Source organism: Podarcis vaucheri (genome assembly GCF_965113315.1).
Source record: "Podarcis vaucheri genome assembly, chromosome: 13".
NCBI lineage: Eukaryota > Metazoa > Chordata > Lepidosauria > Squamata > Lacertidae > Podarcis > Podarcis vaucheri.
Window position 1 is genome coordinate 52,952,055 of NC_138751.1, and position 19,901 is coordinate 52,971,955.

The 19,901-nt window shown below is 44.9% G+C and overlaps 1 protein-coding gene across 12 annotated transcripts in view; it reads left to right on the forward strand.

Moving 5' to 3' along the window:
- The window catches only part of FHOD3 (formin homology 2 domain containing 3), a 352,366-nt gene that overhangs the window by 160,789 nt on the left and 171,676 nt on the right, over positions 1 to 19,901 (forward strand). For all 12 annotated transcript variants that reach the window (XM_082194682.1, XM_082194676.1, XM_082194681.1 and 9 more), the window contains exon 4: positions 9,743 to 9,810. In XM_082194682.1, the coding sequence (XP_082050808.1) occupies positions 9,743 to 9,810 (68 nt within the window). The remainder of the gene's footprint in view (positions 1 to 9,742; positions 9,811 to 19,901) is intronic.

Consider the following 19,901-nt stretch of genomic DNA (forward strand, 5'->3'; position numbering starts at 1 on the left):
AATGGCCTTGCTCTATTATTTGCTTATGTCGAGAAAGTGTTTGTTCTTACTTGCTCAACTAGAATGCCGCAAAGCAATTAGACAACCTGAAAGCAAGAGTTGTGGCAGCCTGCTATTTCTGCTCCAGTGGTATATCTGCTTCTCAGTTGCTGTGTAAGTAGATTATTCAAGTGTAAAGGCGGGGGACGGACAAGTGGGACCTGCAACAAAAAGTTTCGGTGTGGAGTTCCTCTGTTCAAGGAAACAGGCAGTCATGTTCTCTTCAGTGATACTCCATTGCATCCCCTGCCTCTGGTCTTCCTTTGCTTCCCATCAGTAATCCAGCATCCCATGGCCACTGGGCATGCTCAGTGTTCATTGCAACACCTGATCTCAGGTTTAACTCCTGCTTAGAGTTTGTAGGGCAAGGATTAAATTCACAGGGCGTGGGTCTAGAAGGAACGGAACAGGCTGTTTTCAGCTTGGCTTCGTGAGAGCTTTTTTTAAAAATCAGTTTGTTCCGCTGCCATCTACCATGTCCTTTAGGATCCAGCTAGGTTCTGCGCTCCATGGGATTCCATTCCCCAGGTATCTGCGCCTCCATCCCCAGAGGAGAAACCCTTACCTGCTGCCTTGTGGAACACATTCAGGAGGAGAAAAGGCTAAGCAGCAGGGACGTCTTGCCCATAGAGGCAAGTGGCGTGGGGCGCCAGGGCGCCAAGTTCTGGAGGGCGCCAGGGGAAGAGGCGGAGGCATCAGCTCGCCGCCCTCACCCGCCTCGCTGAAGCAGCACTGTGCCTGGAGCTTTCTGCCTCTTCCCCACCAGAGGAGCCGCCCTCCGGCCCGCCTCCTCCAGCCTTGCAAAGCTGCCAGCAGCTCCGTAAAAAGGTCAGCAACTCTGGGAAATGGGGGGGGGGCGGCAGCGCTGGAGGGATCTTTGCGCCACAGCGCCAGATATACTTAAGACGGCCCTGTTAAGCAGTAAACTCTACACAAATCTGGAGTAGAGTCCCTAAGAATGTTGGATGACATCTTGTATACCTCCTTCTGGCAACTCCTGAAGCCAAGCTGGTGCCTAATAATAATAATAATAATAATAATAATAATAATAATAATAATTTATTTGTACCTGCCCATCTGGCTGGGTTTCCCCAGCCACTCTGGGCGGCTTCCAACAAAGATTAAAAATACATTAAAATATCATACATTAAAAACTTCCCTGAACAGGGCTGCCTTCAGATGTCTTCTAAATGTCAAGTAGTTGTTTATCTCTTTGACATCGGGTGGGAGGGTGTTCCACAGGGTGGGCACCACTACCGAGAAGGCCCTCTGCCTGGTTCCCTGTAGCTTTGCTTCTCACAGTGAGGGAACCTCCAGAAGGCCCTCGGCGCTGGACCTCAGCGTCCGGGCTGGACGGTGGGGGTGGAGACGCTCCTTCAGGTGTTCTTCTGCATTCCTTTGGATCACATCAGTGAGGCTGAGAGAGAGGTCTTGTCATCTGGGCAGCCCAGGATCTCCAGACACATTGAGCAGACTTGCACCCTAGGGAAGTCGCTTTGGTGCTGATAACACAACAAAAACAACACAGGAGACAGCAGTTATGAGTTACTGGTCTCTGTAGCTGCAGCGTGGTCTCTACAGCCACAGCGGGCACTGCGATTCTCTGGTGGTTTGGCTTCACCTCCAGAGGTTGCACTCCATTGTCTTTCAAAACAGACAAATTCCAGCAAGAATTTAAACCCACCCACCCACCTGACCTATGGCTGAATCCTAAATATATATTAGAGGCATGGACAGTGTTGGGAGGGGTTCCTATTTATGACCCTGGGACTCGGCCTTGAACCTTGTAGTCTGGGTTTGGCCCATGGTCTAGTGAGCTAGCCATTTCACGTCACTCACCCAACCTATCAGCACCCCAGATTTTAACTGGAGTAGTGCCTTGTACCGAATTCCACGGCAAGCCCTACCAAAATAAGCATACGGAAATAGTTTATTTTCCAGCAACAGACTCTGAGGAGGGCCTGAGTGTTAACTGACAGCTGCCTGGTTGTCGGAGTTGTTTCTGCATTTCGCGTTGCACAACATAATGGTACATTGTCAGATATCTGAGGAGAGCTAGCCCTACGCCTGTTGGATAACGACTGATCAATTGAATAAGTGATCTACTGCAGCACTTTCCAATAAGGGTAAATTATATGCTGTCAGCACTCTTTGTGAACAAATAATGAGGAAAGCATTGATTCATTGGTTTGGTGGGGGGAGGGAGCCCTTTTTCAGAAGTGCCTGTGTGCAAATCCTGAGAACTGGCTTCATGGCTCACTTCACAGCCAGTTTGTATTATCATGTTTCAGGTCTCTGGGAGCCCAGACAGTCTGAACAAAAGAAATTACTTCATTTCTTGCGATAAGTTATTGAAACCTAGGAGAGGAATGACAGAAATAATTATGTGCTGATGATATGTTTTGCATTCAAATGGTTTGTGTGAGGTTTTGTAGTGTAGGTACAATACTGGTTTTGCTAGGCAGTGTTGGAAGCACACAGGGCGAAGCAGAGAGGTCTCACTCCAGAGATCTCCCTCCCCCCCCGGCACCTTGAATGGTTTTTGCAATAGTGTCCCAAGGGCCTAAGAGCAAAGAGGCCCTGGAACAGGCATAGGCAAACCCAGTCCTCCAGATGTTTTGGGACTACAGCTCCCATGATCCCTAGCTAACTGGACCAGTGGTCAGGGATGATGGGATTTGTAGTCCCAAAACATCTGGAGGGCTGAGTTTGCCTATGCCTGCCCTAGTATGTACAAAGGCACTTTGTGGTGGAAATTGCACCACTTGGTCATAGCAGTGAAAATCTGTTGTGAAGTTGCGTGTTGACTGCATCCTTTCAAAATGATTATCTTCATCATCTCTTTTATGTGCTAGTCATCTATCTGCATTTATCTACCTGTCAGAGAAAGGGAGAGAACACTTGACAACTTTATTCATCCGAATGCATATAGGCCATGGTATTTTGCTTTAATCAGACCACAATTTAAAGTCAAAAACTATTTTTTTCTCTGCTGAGTATAAATTGTGTCTCCCCTGGAGTGGTCGGAGAAAACATGAAGGCTTCAAATAGTACACACACACACACACACACACACACACACACCAACAGTCAGATTAGATCAAACCCTATGAATTTGTAACAGGCGAAGCCACATAACCTCAGCAGACATGCAGAAGAGCAGCATTAATGTACTAATGGGCACTGTGCCTGTGGCTGATCCCCCTCACAAAATGATATATTTTGCTGGGTCTGGGAGTAAAAAGGAAAGTGCATTGTCTTGCCAACAGATTTATTATTGGCTTTTGTAGACAAAAACAAAGCTCAGACGAAAGCCTTGTTTTGGCATCGCTCCAAGGTATTTTTTCTTGCTCTTGCTGGACACCAGTTAAATGTGTCTGACATTCAATGAAAGAATGACATGCGGCAATAATTAGTTTTATATGCCTCCTGAAAAACGTCCAGACATTTACTTTGTTCTGTGTTTTCACCCTCTGCACCAAGCAGTTGACTTTCGTTAGTGATACACAGTACAGGATGCGCTCAGTGATGAATCAGACTGGGAGTGACTGGGGATGTTGTAGCACCGGCAGCTGCTCAAATGCACAAGTTCTTTGCACTTCCAGCTGTTGCAGTGCTGTTGCAGTGCGCAAAGGAGAACATGTCGAGAAAAGTTCATAAGCCACGGAAGCACATCTAGTTTTCAGATACTTCCAGCGCAAGTTGCTCTTTGGACATGACGGAAGCAGTACAACAACCCAGAAGTGAGACATGTATAAATCAAACAGCAACTGATTTAAATCAAGTGTGCCACCTGCGGTTCCTCTAACCTCTAGCTCTCCTTGCACAAATTGCGACCCATGAAGCTGAGCATCAGACAGTGAACATGCATTATGGCCTGCCATGCATGCACATGGCGAAAAGAAAAAGGGTTATCGTGCTCCTGGCGAGCTGACACACAGGGCTATGTTTGGTTCGATGCATCACAACTTGCACACATCTGCATTAGAAAAGCAGCTCCAGGTAAAAACAAATGCATTGCTAAATACAGTTCTGTGAAAATGATGATACAGTGGTGCCCCGCAAGACGAATGCCTCGCAAGACGAAAAACCCGCTAGACGAAAGGGTTTTCCATTTTTCGATGCGCTTCGCAAGACGAATTTCCCTATGGGCTTGCTTCGCAAGACAAAAACGTCTTGCAAGTCTTGCGATTTTTTCCGCTCCCCCCCCCTTTTTCTAAGCCGCTAATAGCCTTTTAGCCGCTAAGCCGCTAAGCCATTAATAACCGCTAAACCGCTAATAGCGCTAATCCGCTAAACCGCTAATAGGGTTGCTTCACAAGACGAAAAAACCGCTAGAGGAAGAGACTCGCGGAACGGATTATTTTCGTCTTGCGAGGCACCACTGTATTGTTAACTGAGATAGCTCAGCTGGTGGAGCCTGAAATTCTTAATCTCAGGATTGTAGGTTTGAGCACCACATTGGGCAAAAGATACTTGCATTGCAGGGGATTGGACCAGATGACCCTCACAGCCCCTTCCAAATCTATGATTCTATAGGAGTCACAAAGTATTCAGTGTGTGTTATTTCTCTCAATACTTTATCTGAATCATAGAATCGTAGAATGTTCGCTTTTGCTTGAACAAAAGGAGAAAATGTTAGTGAACTTCAACTGATGCCGCATTTGGATTTTTTAAAAAGTAGCACTACTAGCCAAAGGGACGTAGGTGGCGCTGTGGTCTAAACCACAGAGCCTAGGACTTGCCGATCAGAAGGTCGGTGGTTCGAATCCCCATGACGGGGTGAGCTCCCGTTGCTCGGTCCCAGCTCCTGCCCACCCAGCAGTTCGAAAGCACACCAGTGCAAGTAGATAAATAGGGACCGCTCCGGCGGGAAGGTAAACACTGTTTCCATGCTCTGCTCTGGTTCGCCAGAAGCGGCTTAGTCATGCTGGCCACATGACCTGGAAGCTGTACACCGGCTTCCTCGGCCAATAAAGTGAGATGAGCGCCGCAACCCCAGAGTCATCCACAACTGGACTTAACGGTCAGGGGTCCATTTACCTTTTACTAGCCAAAAACAGTCAGTCGTTCCAAGGGAACTAGGCTGAAGTAGAGGCAGATACAGTGGTGCCCCACAAGACGAATGCCTCGCAAGACGGAAAACTCGCTAGACGAAAGAGTTTTCTGTTTTGGAGGTGCTTCGCAAAACGAATTTCCTATGGGCTTGCTTCGCAAGACGACAATGTCTTGCGAGTTCCTGCTGGTTTTTTCCCCTTTCCCCCCCTTTTTCTAAGCCGCTAAGCCGCTTATCAGCTGATCCGATCAGCAGATAGGCCACTAAAAGCCGCTAATAGCGCTAATCCGCTAATCCGTCATTGTGCTTGCTTCGCAAGACGAAAAAACCACTAGACGAAGAGAATCACAGAACGGATTCTTTTCGTCTTGCGAGGCACCACTGTATTGTGTCTAAAGAGGGGATAAAAGGACTCTGTTTGGGCCAATATATAGTGGGCCTGCACCCCAGCTTACATTACTAACCACTCTGCACCCACAGCATACAGTTCCCACCTGACTGATACCTCTGTCGCTGCCAAGCAAGGCCCTCCGTGATCCACAAATTCTTACTCCTCCTCTTCATCAGTCACCACTGTCTAACCTTGTGACACAAATTGCAGAGTGTAATGTGCCACTTCCTTGAAGAAGAAGAAAAAGGATAAGGAGCCTCAAAAATGGAAGACTATTAAACCACAGCATGATTAGGAGACATGGGTAGGGGCCACTTAAGCAAAGTAACTCCATATTTTGCACAGCCACATTGTAGCTTGGCTTCGTCATTACGCAAAGTTGTATGTTGTAGGGAGAGAGATGCGGGAAATCATTCCAGCTCTAGGAAGGAAAAGGCTCTGCGGGAGCAAAGAGGGAACCAGCCGCAGCATGAGCAACAGCAAGCACATTCTGTGCTTGTGTCATTAATTACTACTACTGAAGGTAAAAAAAGGTAAAGGTAGACGACCCCTAGACAGTTAAGTCCAGTCAAAGGCGACTATGGGGTATGGCGCTCATCTCGCTTTAGGCCAAGGGAGCCAGCGTTTGTCCACAGACAGCTTTCCAGGTCATGTGGCCAGCAGGACTAAACCACTTCTGGCACAACGGGACACTGTGACGAGAGCCAGAGCGCATGAAAACACTGTTTATCTTCCCACCACAGCAGTACCTATTTATCTACTTGCACTGGTGTGCTTAAGGTCAGTAGTTCAAATCTGTGCAACAGGGTGAGCTCCCATTGCTCTGTCCCAGCTTCTGTCCCAACTACAGAAGGATTGCACAACTTGGAACGGGGTGGGGGGGTTGGCTGGTGATCTTGGCTCTGTGGGGGCCCCAGTATTTTGCGTTCTCTCCCTTCCTCTCCCAGAGCTAGGGCTCTGGTGGCCAGGAACTCTGGGTGGTTGAGGTTTACTAGCCCCTCGCTAACCCCAGGGATTCTCTCTCCCTGGCCTACAGATATTTTCGTCTGGTTCATTATGGTGCCTCCGAGGGAGAAAGCCCTGCTCATCTGAATGTGACTTACCCCTGAGAAAACATTCCTAAACGGTTGCTGTGATTTTGCCTCTGCTGTAGAAATGGGAATTATGGGAAGCTAATGAGGCTAGCACCCTTATGTGGATCTTCCCTATTCCCTGTTTAATTCTTTCTGAGTTCTTATTTGAGAACACTGGGTGAGCCCTGAGGTTTTGCAGCATGGTGTTTGGGTCTTAAATTCAATGGCACTCTTCATTCAGAAGTAAACGGATTACAGTGGTGCCTCGCAAGACGAAAAGAATCCATTCTGTGATTCTCTTCGTCTAGCGGTTTTTATCGTCTTGCGAAGCAAGCCCATTGATGGATTAGCGGATTAGCGCTATTAGCGGCTTTTAGCGGCTTATCTGCTGATCGGATCAGCTGATAAGCGGCTTAGCGGCTTAGAAAAAGGGGGGGAGGAAAAAACCCCGCAGGAACTCGCAATACATTTTCGTCTTGCGAAGCAAGCCCATAGGAGATTCGTTTTGCGAAGCACCTCCAAAACGGAAAACTCTTTCGTCTAGCGAGTTTTCCGTCTTGCGAGGCATTCGTCTTGCGGGGCACCACTGTATCTGTTGGGTCCAAGAAATAAAATGTGTTTGGTCATGACGCTTTAGGTCATCCTTATGTATTACGAGTTGTGGTAGTGTAGCGACAGAGACATACTACCTTGAAACATGAAATCTGATGTGAAGGTATATAATGCAGCAGTCTTGCTGGAGCACTGATGATCCATGTCTATTCGATGCCAGGATGGCATGTTGCCTGGGAATCCTGTGTATACCATGATGACTCTTGTGATGAAATTAAAATCTAGTTCTGCCTCTCTTCAAAAACACACAGGCAGATAGACCCATCTTTGGACAAACTGTATTCAATTGTATGAGAATGAAGAGAATTTAATTCTAACAAAGGCCAGATGGTAGTATCTTTCCAAGGAATAATTTTGTTCCTATTTAGCACGTGAAGACAATACAATTTTAAAAATAAAACCCAGCAAGTCCCACCCCGCAAAAAAACCCCTATTATCCTTTCAGCTTTCCTGACAAGACTTTATTTTATCCAGCCAAGAAACATAATGTACTTGTACACACCAGTGAATTGATTCTTGGGCTAGGATAATTAAAAGTGTGTTTGGGTCCGTGATTACAAGAGACATTCCATTTTGCAATGTTTTGTGCTGGGGATTTGTCAGCTCCGTAAGGAATAAGGAGTTGTGAGAACTGCAAGAGGGGTTCTCTCCTGCGCCAAGGACAGAATATTGCTTTGGAGGTTTACAAACAACTGCTGAGGCGTCTCTTTCATATTGGCTGAAACTATTTGGATCCCAGCAAATGTCCGTTATGTTTCGCTTCTTTCAAAGAAGAGAACCAAAAGCATTTGCTTCCAAAACATGCCTTCTCTGCTTATGCAGAACATATGGGGAACAAACCCGTGGGAAGACCTCCAATGGCCCCTCGCAGAAGCGAATAAGCTCCACTGGGGCCCATTCAAGAGGCTTTGCTGCTGGATTGCACCCTTTGCTGTTGCATTCAGTTCTGTTGCATTTTACTTGTTTGGATTTTGTTGACCCCAGTAGAGCAACGACCCTCGCGTTTTCTTTCTTTCTGAGAAGTCTTTCCAATGCGCCCATATGCTATCCTTGTGGAAGCTGTGTATGTAGAAGTCTAGTTCTCCTATTCAAAAGTGAGGAAAGGAATTCTGGACACTCATGGTGACTATGATCCTACAACCTTTTAACCATCTGGCATACCTGCCTTTTGCGAGTGTATTGTTGGGTCTAGGTTCAAAATCAACCATCAAACTCATTGGGCAACCTTGGACTGGTCAACCTTGGCTCCAGATAAACTGTATACTTGTTTGTTACTTGGGGTTTCTTGGGGAAGACAAATCATGAAGTTGGGCTCCTACATAATGCTAAGCCAAACTATGTCTTGGCTGCAGGTAGTGTGGCAGCAGCAGGACTCAGGAAAGAACAGAGTAGGCACAATTTTATCTCTGGCCATCAGCATGCTTGAATATTCACGTTAAACCATAGTTTGGCTTTCCATTGCGGCCATTTTATAAATTAATGTTTAATTTATTGATTGATTGATGTTTAGTTACCCCCTCCCAGTTAAATGGTGGGACTGATAGCGAGCAAATACACCAGGAATCAGGATTACTGAAGAATCTACCCTTAGCAAGGTATATAGATGCTCCAGCTCCTTCTTTCCATTCCAGCCATGTAAACAGGCGCAGCGAGATGAGATCACATAACAACCGTCCTAAAAGATCTGCTTCCTGGTTCCCGGTGTGTTATTGGGCTTGGTTCAAGGTGATAGTGATGGTTTACTAAGCCCTGTATTTACAGGAACAGCTATTCCGGTAGCCAATTTCATTCCTAAGATTGACTGGGCAAGGAGCAGGGCTCTGTTCACAGTCCCCGCCGGCATTCAGTGTGAAGAGACTTGCAGAAGTGTCTTCTTCATGATAGAGCCCCAACGCCGGAATGATTTCCTATTTGAGGTGTATCCATCTCCTGAACTGTTTGGTTTCAGACTCCAACTGAAAACATCATTATTTGCGCCAAGATTTCACAGTCTGATAAATAAAGGGGGTGGTACTCATCAACAGGGACACGGGTGGCGCTGTGGGTTAAACCACAGAGCCTAGGACTTGTGGATCAGAAGGTCGGCGGTTCGAATCCCCGCAACGGGGTGAGCTCCCGTTGCTCAGTCCCTGCTCCTGCCAACCTAGCAATTCAAAAGCACGTCAAAGTGCAAGTAGATAAATAGATACCGCTCCGGCGGGAAGGCAAATGGCGTTTCCGTGCGCTGCTCTGGCCACATGACCTGGAAGCTGTACGGCGGCTCCCTCGGCCAATAAAGCAAGATGAGCGCCGCAACCCAAGAGTCGGCCACGACTGGACCTAATGGTCAGGGGTCCCTTTACCTTTACTCATCAACAATGCATGTATTTCTATTTTAATTGATCTTTGTAATGTTTGTTTGTTTTTAGTGCTGCTCTGTTGTGCCTTGCTCATATGTTTGATGTATGTTGCATTACTGAGGAATATTGATTTAAAAACCTCACAGATAATTCCATGCAGCTCCCTACAGTCATGAGAACTGAATTTTACATCAAACTTCCACTAAACTTTTTTCTTTTGTCTTTTCTTTAGAAAAACTCTACAATTCAAATGGACGGGAGCTGAGGCGGGCACTCTTCTCCCTGAAACAAATATTTCAAGTAAGTGAGCCTTTGTTCCGGTTCTTTTTGTCTGCCATTCAAGCTGGTTTCCATAAGATTACATAGGTACGGCCTTGTTTAACAGGAAGCTAGAAGATATTGGAAGCGGTTATGGGCAGGCAAGCACATTATTTACCCATTTTGAGTGTTTCCCCAGGTCCTTGACTTCATTTTGTCTGGAAGGGTAGATGAAGCAAAATACCTTTTGCACCCCACCCACTTTTGCACTCACCACCCATGGTGGAAAAAAGAGAATCCCAATGGCACTATAAATACTCTCCCTCTCTTAAAAGGAAGGTTTCTTTCTTGCTTCCTGAAATACCAGTGGTGGCAGCAGTATCCTTTGTTCTGTGTGCTCCTCCTTTCAACCTGCAATGTCAGGGGTTGAAAGGGGGAGGGTGCAAAACAGCAAGCAGAGTGGGGGGTCACCAGCCATTTATTGTAGCTTGACACCCCTCCTCCCTTTCATTTTTGCAGTCCTGGGCAGGTAGTAAAATGATGAATAAATCCTATGCATTGTCTGTTGGGCTGAAATTTTCAATGCTGGGTTTAGTTAATAAATAGGTGATGCGGAAGAGACCACTCTTCCATGCACTGATCTAAGTTATGTTTTTTATACATATTTCTGTAAGAGTTTTTCCCAAAAAACTTGATGAATTATGTATCATGTCGTGCAAATATTAGGCAACAGATTGTGAGCAAAATTGGGTATAAAATCTCTCTCTCACTTTCTCTCTCTCTGTGCATACACACACACACACACACACATTCATACACACACACACACACACACACACACACACACACTCATATACACACAGCATTATGTCATGAATCCATTAATCATTGCTAACAATTGTGCTTTTCAAAGCTTTTAGACCATCTCTTTTTCAGTCTGTTGAAAAGATTAACTTGAAGGTGTTCAGAGTCATAGAATCTTATCAGCGAGAGAAATAAAATGTCACACATTTCACTCCTAAAGAGTCATCAATCATCCTTAGGAGAGGAGAAGGAGTATTCCCCAATTGCTTCATTGATCTGAGGAAGGGGGTGTGGCGCATAGAACACCCTGGTTCATGAAAAGAATGATGGATGACTCCTCAGGGACTGGAGTAGATGAATTTGATTTAGGGGCTTCATTTGTAGCTTGCCAGAGCTTTTTGTATTCAGCTACGAGCAGAAGAGAATACCCTCTGTTGGATGACTTCAATCTTTTCTAGCAAATTGCTTGGGTTCTGTCACAAAGAGGAGAAAACATTTTATTCCCCCCAACTTCTATGCTACAAACTAGTACTTTGAAATTTTGTTTTCATCCTTGTTATTTTCTCTTGACAAAATTCCTTTCACATATACAGTGGAACCTCGGGTTGCGGACATAATCTGTGACGGAGGCATGTCCGCAACCCACAGCGCTAGCATCCTGAAGTGTTGCGTCTGCGCAGGCGCGATTTGGCCTTCTGTGCATGCGGAAAGCACGATTTAGCGTTTCTGCGCATGCGCGAGCGGCGAAACCCGGAAGTAACCCGTTCTGGTACTTTGGGGTTTCCTGCAGTCCACAACCCGAAAACACATGACCTGAAGTGTCAGTAACATGAGGTACGAATACACAAGCCAAAATAGGTTTAGGATTGTGGTCATTGATTTAAATTATCCATTGGGAAATTGTATCACACATGATAAACCACTGGTGAACAGCACTGGACTTCTCATGGTGTGGAAAGAAGAAGCCTTTGATGGCTTGCTTTTGAGGAGAAGGGTGGACCTACCAAAACTTACCTCCTCACATAATTAGACTCACCACCTCCTGAAAGGGAGAACTGCTCCCAAAGATACCACCGTGCAAAGGGGTACACATGCCCTGTTTTCACTTTAATTTGGGAGAGGGGCCATGATTGATGAATGGGAGTAATCTTGCCTCTGGAATTGGTGACTGTTCAGGTGAACATTCTTAACATCTCCTTTCAGGCATTCACGCTCTGTGTGCACAAGTCAGGAGTGGGGCGAGTGGGGCTGGTGCATGCAAGAACATTCTAAGTAGGACTGGCGTCTGTGGCCTCTACACAGTCTGTGCCCACGTGTGTGCAGCTGCGGTCTTGGACTTGCCTAGGGGGGAGCGTCCGTTGCTCTTTCCCAGCTCCTGCCAACCTAGCAGTTCAAAAGCACATCAGTGCAAGTAGATAAATAGGTACTGCTGCAGCGGGAAGGTAAATTGTGTTTCCGTACACTCTGGTTTCCGTCACGGTGTTCCATTGCGCCAGAAGCGTTTTAGTCATGCTGGCCACATAACCTGGAAAGCTGTCTGTGGACAAGCGCTGGCTCCCTTGGTCTGAAAAGTGAGATGAGCACTGCACTTCAAAGTCGCCTTTGACGGGACTTAACCATCCAGGGGTCCTTTACCTTCCTTACAATGGTGTTTGTAAAAGTCAGTTATTGTTAGGGTTGTGGCCTCATTTGGCAGTCTTACCAGCTATTTTTGAATGTGAAACTAAGACGACCACTGACAATAATTTAAAACAGAAAATCAGCTGGAATTTCTATGATGCCCAAGTATTAAATGTCATTGTTGTTCTGTAGCAATACTAGTTTTGCCTGGTTGCGGTTCCCTTCCATTAAGTGCTGTTACATAGATGTATTATTTGTTGCAGCTGAATAGAGCTTTTGATTTTAAGAACTCTTAGAGCACAATCCAGGTTACATACCGTGGATCTTAGTTAGGTTTACTAAAGAAAAGGTTTAACGTGCTTAATTCTCCTTATTTAAATTAGTGGAACTTCAAAGTGCTTAACTGGCTGGATTGCATACTTGGTTTCCAGTTTAGTTTTATTATTCAAATATTCTTGAATGTGATCCACAGCTTGACCTTACAATTTTCATGTGAGGTTTTCTCTTTATTTGCTCAGTTATTGAAGTTGATTACATGCATATGCAAATAATTTTACTTGTATGCCGCCTTTCCATAGTTAAAACAATGGTCAGGGCAGCTTACAACGTGGAAAAAAACACATAATCCAAAACATTAGAAAAGTAGTGATAGAACACCCGCAAAAAAATGCCCATCAAAAAGTACACAGCCAAATTGAATAATTTCTGCATAAATCAAGAAAGAGCTAAGATAAAGATGCAAAATTAATTGAAATAAACAAACAAATTCCTTCCAGTAGCACCTTAGAGACCAACTAAGTTAGTTCTTGGTATGAGCTTTCGTGTGCACGCACACTTCTTCAGATACGCTGAAACAGAAGTCACCAGACCCTTATATATAGCGAGTGGGTGGGGAGGGGTATTACTCAGAAGGGTGGTGGGAAATGGGTGATTGGCTAATAGGTGTGGTAAACCTGTTGATGACTGTTAACGACTGCAATTGGTCTTACAGGAAAAAGCAAGGGGTGAGATGGCTAAAAATAGCTTTATCATGTATAATGAGATAAGAATCCAATGTCTCTATTCAGACCAGGTCTCTCCATGGTTTTGAGTTTGGTAATAAGTTGCAATTCAGCAACTTCTCTTTCCAGTCTATTTCTGAAGTTCTTTCGTAATAAGACAGCTACTTTGAGATCTTGTATAGAATGTCCTGGGAGATTGAAGTGTTAATTTATGCAAAATTAATATCAGTAAGAGCAACAAACCCCCCCCCCCACCAAACCCTCTAAACAAGACCTCAGCTCAGTAGTGTGGCAGCATGGCCCTGCAGAGCAATGGCGTTGCTTGGGTTCCCACTTACAAGTGTGCCCAAAATGGGGCTGAAAATGGGCGGGATGGAATGGGTCAAGGGCAGAGTGGGGAAATCCCCACTTATTTCCTGTAAGGGAACCCAGTGTAAGTGGCTTCCACCGGGGAGCCACAGAAAGAATGTGGTTGGTCAAGGGAGCTGGGGACTCAAAAAACGTGGCAACTGCTTTAGGCTATTCATCCTGGCAGCCCTTCAATCAGAGGGTATAATAATAATTATATATATATATATATATATATATATATATATATATCCCGCCCTCCCCAGCCAAAGCCGGGCTCAGAGCGGCTAACAGCAGTAAAAATAGCACAATTTACATAAATTAAAATTAAAATACATTCTAAAATCAATTCAGAATCAAATTAATGGAACCATTGGGCTAGAGTTCTATGAGGATTACCGAAGGAGGGGGTCAGACTATGCGTTGGCCAAAGGCCTGGTGGAACAGCTCTGTCTTGCAGGCCCTGCGGAAAGATGTCAAGTCCCGCAGGGCCCTAGTCTCTTGTGACAGAGCGTTCCACCAGATCGGGGCCACAGCCGAAAAAGCCTTGGCTCTGGTTGAGGCCAGCCTAACCTCCCTGTGGCCCGGGATCTCCAAGATGCTTTTATTTGAAGACCATAAGGTCCTCCGTGGGACATACCAGGAGAGGTGGTCCCGTAGGTACGAGGGTCCTAGGCCGTATAGAGCTAAACAAATATAGCAACCCACTATTTTGCATCCCCATCCCCAAAACGCATAATCCTGCAAATTTTAACCAGTCTCCTTAAAGTTATCATTTGTTGCTCAGGGGAAAGATGTAAGGAAAGGAAATAGAACTCAAGGAGCAGAAGAACTTCCTGCAGTCTCAACTAAGACAGGCATTTGTCATTCTTGGGCTATTCTTATTGCTCCTAGTGCTATAATGTGTTTCTGTTCTTTGAATGTGAAGATTCTTCATAGTTTTGGATGGTTCCTGTCTCTTTTGCTGCTTTAAATCAGCTTCTTCCTCTGAGGAGTCAATCACATTCCCTGCACGATCAGCTTCATGGGAACTTGGGAGAGTGAGAAAACCTGTGTTTGTTCTGATTCAGCAGTAAAACACTGGATTCTCCGGAGAAAGCTCCAGGCCAAAACAAAATCCCTGCTTGGACATGGATCTGGAAAACTTGGACCCCTGCCTAGAAACTGCATAGGAAAGCTAAGTGGGGATGAGCCCAAATTAATTTTCAGGAAAGCAGACTCTGGATAGCCGAGGAGGAACTTAGCAGAGACCGATTCTGTAAGCATCAGTGCAACTGGAACAGACCACTAGAATATATAACATCAGTTTTATAACAACTTCACTGGCGCCCAGTTATTTGCCTACTTAATCTTTGTTGCCCACGTCACCTTAAGGACCACCTCTTCCTGTGCCCCTGCTTGCTCCGCTCATCAGCCACCAACTCTCTGCCACTGCACCCACATTAACCCCCTAAAGCAGGCATAGGCAAACTCGGCCCTCTAGATGTTTGGGGACTACAACTCCCAGCATCCCTAGCTAATAGGACCAGTGGTCAGGGATTATGGGAGTTGTACAGTCGTACCTCGGGTTGATTATGCTTCAGGTTGAGCGTTTTCAAGGTTCGCTCCATGGCGACCCGGAAGTAACAGAACGCATTATGTCTGGGTTTCGCCACTTGCGCATGCGCAGATGCTCAAAATGATGTCGCGCACATGCGCAGAAGTGGTGAAACATGACATGCGCAGATGTGCAGTCGCGTGTTACGTTCTACTCAGGATGCGAACGGGGCTCTGGAATGGATCCCGTTTGCATCCAGAGGTGCCACTGTAGTCCCAAAACATCTGGAGGGCTGAGTTTGCCTATCCCTTCCCTAAAGCTTCCCTTCCCAGTGGTGCAGCAGGTGAACACATTAAGCTGCCTTATATTGAAGTCAAACCAGGGGCTTCCTCTTCTGGAAGTTCTCAAAGGGCAATCTAAACCCAAGACAATCAAGCAGAGAGGCCAGGGCATGAAGCAAGGCCACACACCTCCCTCCCGGCAAGGTTTGTCTTGCTCTTTCTTCTCTTTTTAAGTTTCAGGCATCTGGCAATGCCGGCATTTCCCCGCAGATGTTTGGGGCCTCTTGATTGTGCTGCTGATACTGGTTTTCTTTGCTAGGCTTCTGCTGTTTTTATTAATGTGCTGTTGAATTTTTCTTTCCTGGTTTTAATCTGCATTTTCTCCTTTTAAGAACTGTTAGCTGCCTTGTAGATTTTGTTAAATCTAAAGAAGAAGATAGATGCAGCTTTAGCAGAAGTGTGCTGGTTCAAAAAGTACATAGAGTAAACATTTTATTCTTTCTTTTAAAGGTGTTAACAAACCATTATTCAGCTGATTTTTCTCTAGGATGGGTTTCTGTTCTAATGAGCAGTAAACATCAAAGTCCTGAAGTTTCCCTGTGCCTTTTGGTCTGCATTTTCCTCTTTTGCCACCAATTCTGCTGTCATCTTAAGCTAATTTATATCCCTGGAAGAAAGGATCATAATCCTCAAACTCTAATCCTCCTTAAACCAATTTGATTTTTCTGTCCTGCGCTGGGTTTGATGTGCAAGATAGCTTTTGTCTGGTAGTCAGTGAAACATAGTCAGCTTGTGTTCGCAGGTCTTCCAGATAGAGTCACATCACAGCAGAAAGAAGGAAAGAGTGGTTATGGTTCAGTCTAGGCCTTGTTAAGTAGCTGGTTGCACCTAACTAGAAAGTGTAGCTGTTAATAATAATAATAAACACTTATCTGATTAATATTTTGAAGATGATTTTCAAAAAAACCAGTATGAATAATTATTTCCCCAATTGTTTCTCTGAAGCAGATGTAGGTAAGTGGTAGGAAATGAGTCTAAATAGTCCCCATTTGATACACCAGATAAAGTAGTAAGAATCTTTTATTTCCGTTTTACTTAAAAGGAAAAGAAACAATGGGTTTCTGTGTATATTACTTATAAACAAAGTTGTAGTGCTATCTCACACTCATTCTGAAAAAGCACAATACTACTTGCAGTTGGCCTCTTGACGAAACCTTTCAGGAACCACATTAAGGCTTCATTCTCCTCCTCCCCACGCCCTGTTTTTGACCTCAAACCATCTGAGTACATCTACTATAATCAAATAGATGCAGTGAGCATGGAGGTCTGTTATATCACAGTGTTTAAGGAACAGTTTAGTACAATAGTGCAGATGGCATAGACTATTAGGCCAGAATTAGCCTCTGCAAATCAAACAAAACAGAATTAACTTTTGTGCCATCTCAAAAACAATGTTTTTTAATGGAGACAGTTGACATATTCAGTTGTAAGTTATCCAAGAGAAGTAAGAATGTACTTGCATGTGTGAACTGGCCCTAAATGTGAAGCAGAACCTATCCACTGAGCTGTATTTTCTGGGTCCTATATAATCACTTTGATGCTCAGTTGAAATAGTGGTATATGTACAGTAAGTTGGAAAAATAGTTTTCCAATTAGCAAGTTTCTGGCATGGAAAATTCATGAATCTTCTGTTTCAGAAATGCATTTTTGTTACAGTAAGCCCTCTTCCCTCGATGCTAAAATACAAATGGACACTTATATAGTTCATCCAGTTCTAGTTCTCATAATATTCTTTCCTCCTTTCCTCCTATAGACATGGAAATCTAAGACTGTCGTCATGCTCTGCAGTTTCTGTGACTGCCAATAGGAAGCCATGGCAATCCCAGCATGGCAGACAGTATGCAGTGGGGCAAGAAAGCAGCGTTGCTGGCAGGCATTTAATGGAAGAGGGAGAGGCGCTTCGCAGAGTGATTTAGCAAGCTTCTCTTTTCACCATTAAAATGTGACGGGGGGGGGGGGAGAGAGAGGCGCTTCTCAGAGCAGATCTGCAGATCTGCCAGCGTGGTGTAGTGGTTAAGAGCAATGGACTCGTAATCTGGTGAACCAGGTTTGCTTCCCCGCTCCTCCACATGCAGCTACTGGGTGACCTTGGGCTAGTCTCTCAGCCCCACTCACCTCACAGAGTGTTTGTTGTGAGGGAGGAAGGGAAAGGAGAATGTTAGCTGCTTTGAGACTCCTTCGGGTAGTGATAAAGCGGGATATCAAATCCAAACTCTTCTTCTTCTTCTCTTCCCCGCTTTAAACACGGCCTCAGCAAGGTTCAATGGAGGAGTGAGTTGCTTCACACAGTGTTTTAGCAAGCTGCTTTGTGAAGCACCTCCTCCCTCCTTGGAAAGGGGTTGGGGGGTGAGGTTAGCTGTGCGGGGAAGGGGGCTGGTTATATAGAATCATAGAATCATAGAGTTGGAAGAGACCACAAGGGCCATCGAGTCCAACCCCCTGCCAAGCAGGAAACACCACCAGAGCACTCCTGACATATGGTTGTCAAGCCTCTGCTTAAAGCCCTCCAAAGAAGGAGACTCCACCACACTCCTTGGCAGCAAATTCCACTGTCCAACAGCTCTTACTGTCAGGAAGTTCTTCCTAATGTTTAGGTGGAATCTTCTTTCTTGTAGTTTGGATCCATTGCTCCGTGTCCGCTTCTCTGGAGCAGCAGAAAACAACCTTTCTCCCTCCTCTATGTGACATCCTTTTATATATTTGAACATGGCTATCATATCACCCCTTAACCTCCTCTTCTTTTATTTCATTTTATAAAATTTATATGCCACTTTACTGAGCAAAGCTTGCCCATATACTATGTTTAGATGGCAACCCCTTTGATCACTCAAGAACTAAGCCTGTTCTTGAGCGATTGCTCGTTGTGCCCTGCTTATTACCATTTGTAGCTGAATAATCCAGAAAGGAGGACTCCAGGAGATTTCCATGTTTGGCTGCTTTTCTCATCAGTGCTTTAATGCTGGCCGATGAAGGAGGCAGACCATAAATCTTAGCAATATTACAGGCCTTCTCCGGTTTTCTACCCAAGAACAACATCCTTCTCTCTTTCCTTCCTTTAGCTGTTACCACACATATTCTGAAATGTGTCAACATTTTGATCATAATTTGTACCTTGGCTCCTATTTTCAGTTTTCAACCCAACCCAGACACTCATGCTGGTAGAATAGTCTTTTAAATTTTTGGTCACTCATGTTAGAAAATCAGTAAGTTAATGGGATTAGAAAGACTGACTACTTTATTTCAGAAGTTATGTAAACACAGTCCTTTTAATGTAGGGGAAACTAGTTTGGATTCTTTTCATCTGTCTTTGCACAGTCCAGATGTTTGGACCTTCTCACAACCCCATCACATTATAGATGCATGATAAAAAAGGTCATGTGTAGAGTGCAAATGTCTATGGCATGATGTTTATGTTCTCTTCCTTCACACTTCCATTCCTTTTCCTTCCTTTAAAAAAGATACATTAAAGCCTTTTGAAGTTTAAAGCTTAGATTGTTTATTCTGTATTGTTAAAATCAGTCCAGATAAAGTGTCTTTTATGAAATATGTGTTTTAAATTCAAATCAGATCCTGAAGTATTGCTGTTGTTCCCCATTAACTCATTTGGATATTTCTTTAAATTCAAACCTGCCATGTATCTTATACACCACTGAAATGTCATTTTGCATGCAGAAATGCTAATTTTGGTTATATTGTTTGCATCTTACAGTTTTTGAATTTTTAGGATGCATTACTCTTAAAGTGCTTGCAGAAAGGTGGCAAACAGGTTTTGAAAAATACAGCGGCGCCCCGCAAGACGAATGCCTCGCAAGACGGAAAACTCGCTAGACGAAAGAGTTTTCCATTTTGGAGGTGCTTCGCAAAACGAATCTCCTATGGGCTTGCTTCGCAAGACGACAATGTCTTGCGAGTTCCTGCTGGTTCCCCCCCCTTTCCCCCCTTTTTCTAAGCCGCTAAGCCGCTTATCAGCTGATCCGATCAGCAGATAAGCCGCTAATAGCGCTAAGCCGCTTATCAGCTGATCCGATCAGCAGATAAGACGCTAAAAGCCTCTAATAGCGCTAAGCCGCTAATCCTTCAATGGGCTTGCTTCGCAAGACGAAAAAAACCACTAGATGAAGAGAATCACAGAACAGATTCTTTTCGTCTTGCGCGGCACCACTGTAAAAGAATGAGGCTGAACAGAATTCTCTAGGGAAGGAATTCCACAATTGTGGGGTATGGCAGGTTCTTGAATCGTGCAGGTTTGTCACAGCTCACCCCACAACATGACTTGGGTCCCTTCTACAGCTGGGCGATGTCTGGTTTTCCACGTTGTGATATATCAGCAGCTAAATACCTCAATATGCTGATATATCACGGTGTCTTGAATGTATCTCGACTGCTTCTTCCTACCTTAGGGGAGGAAGAAGCAATTGCGATACAATGTGCAGCCCTACATCCTGAGTGAGCCCCAATGCCTCTCCGACTTACGCCTGAGCT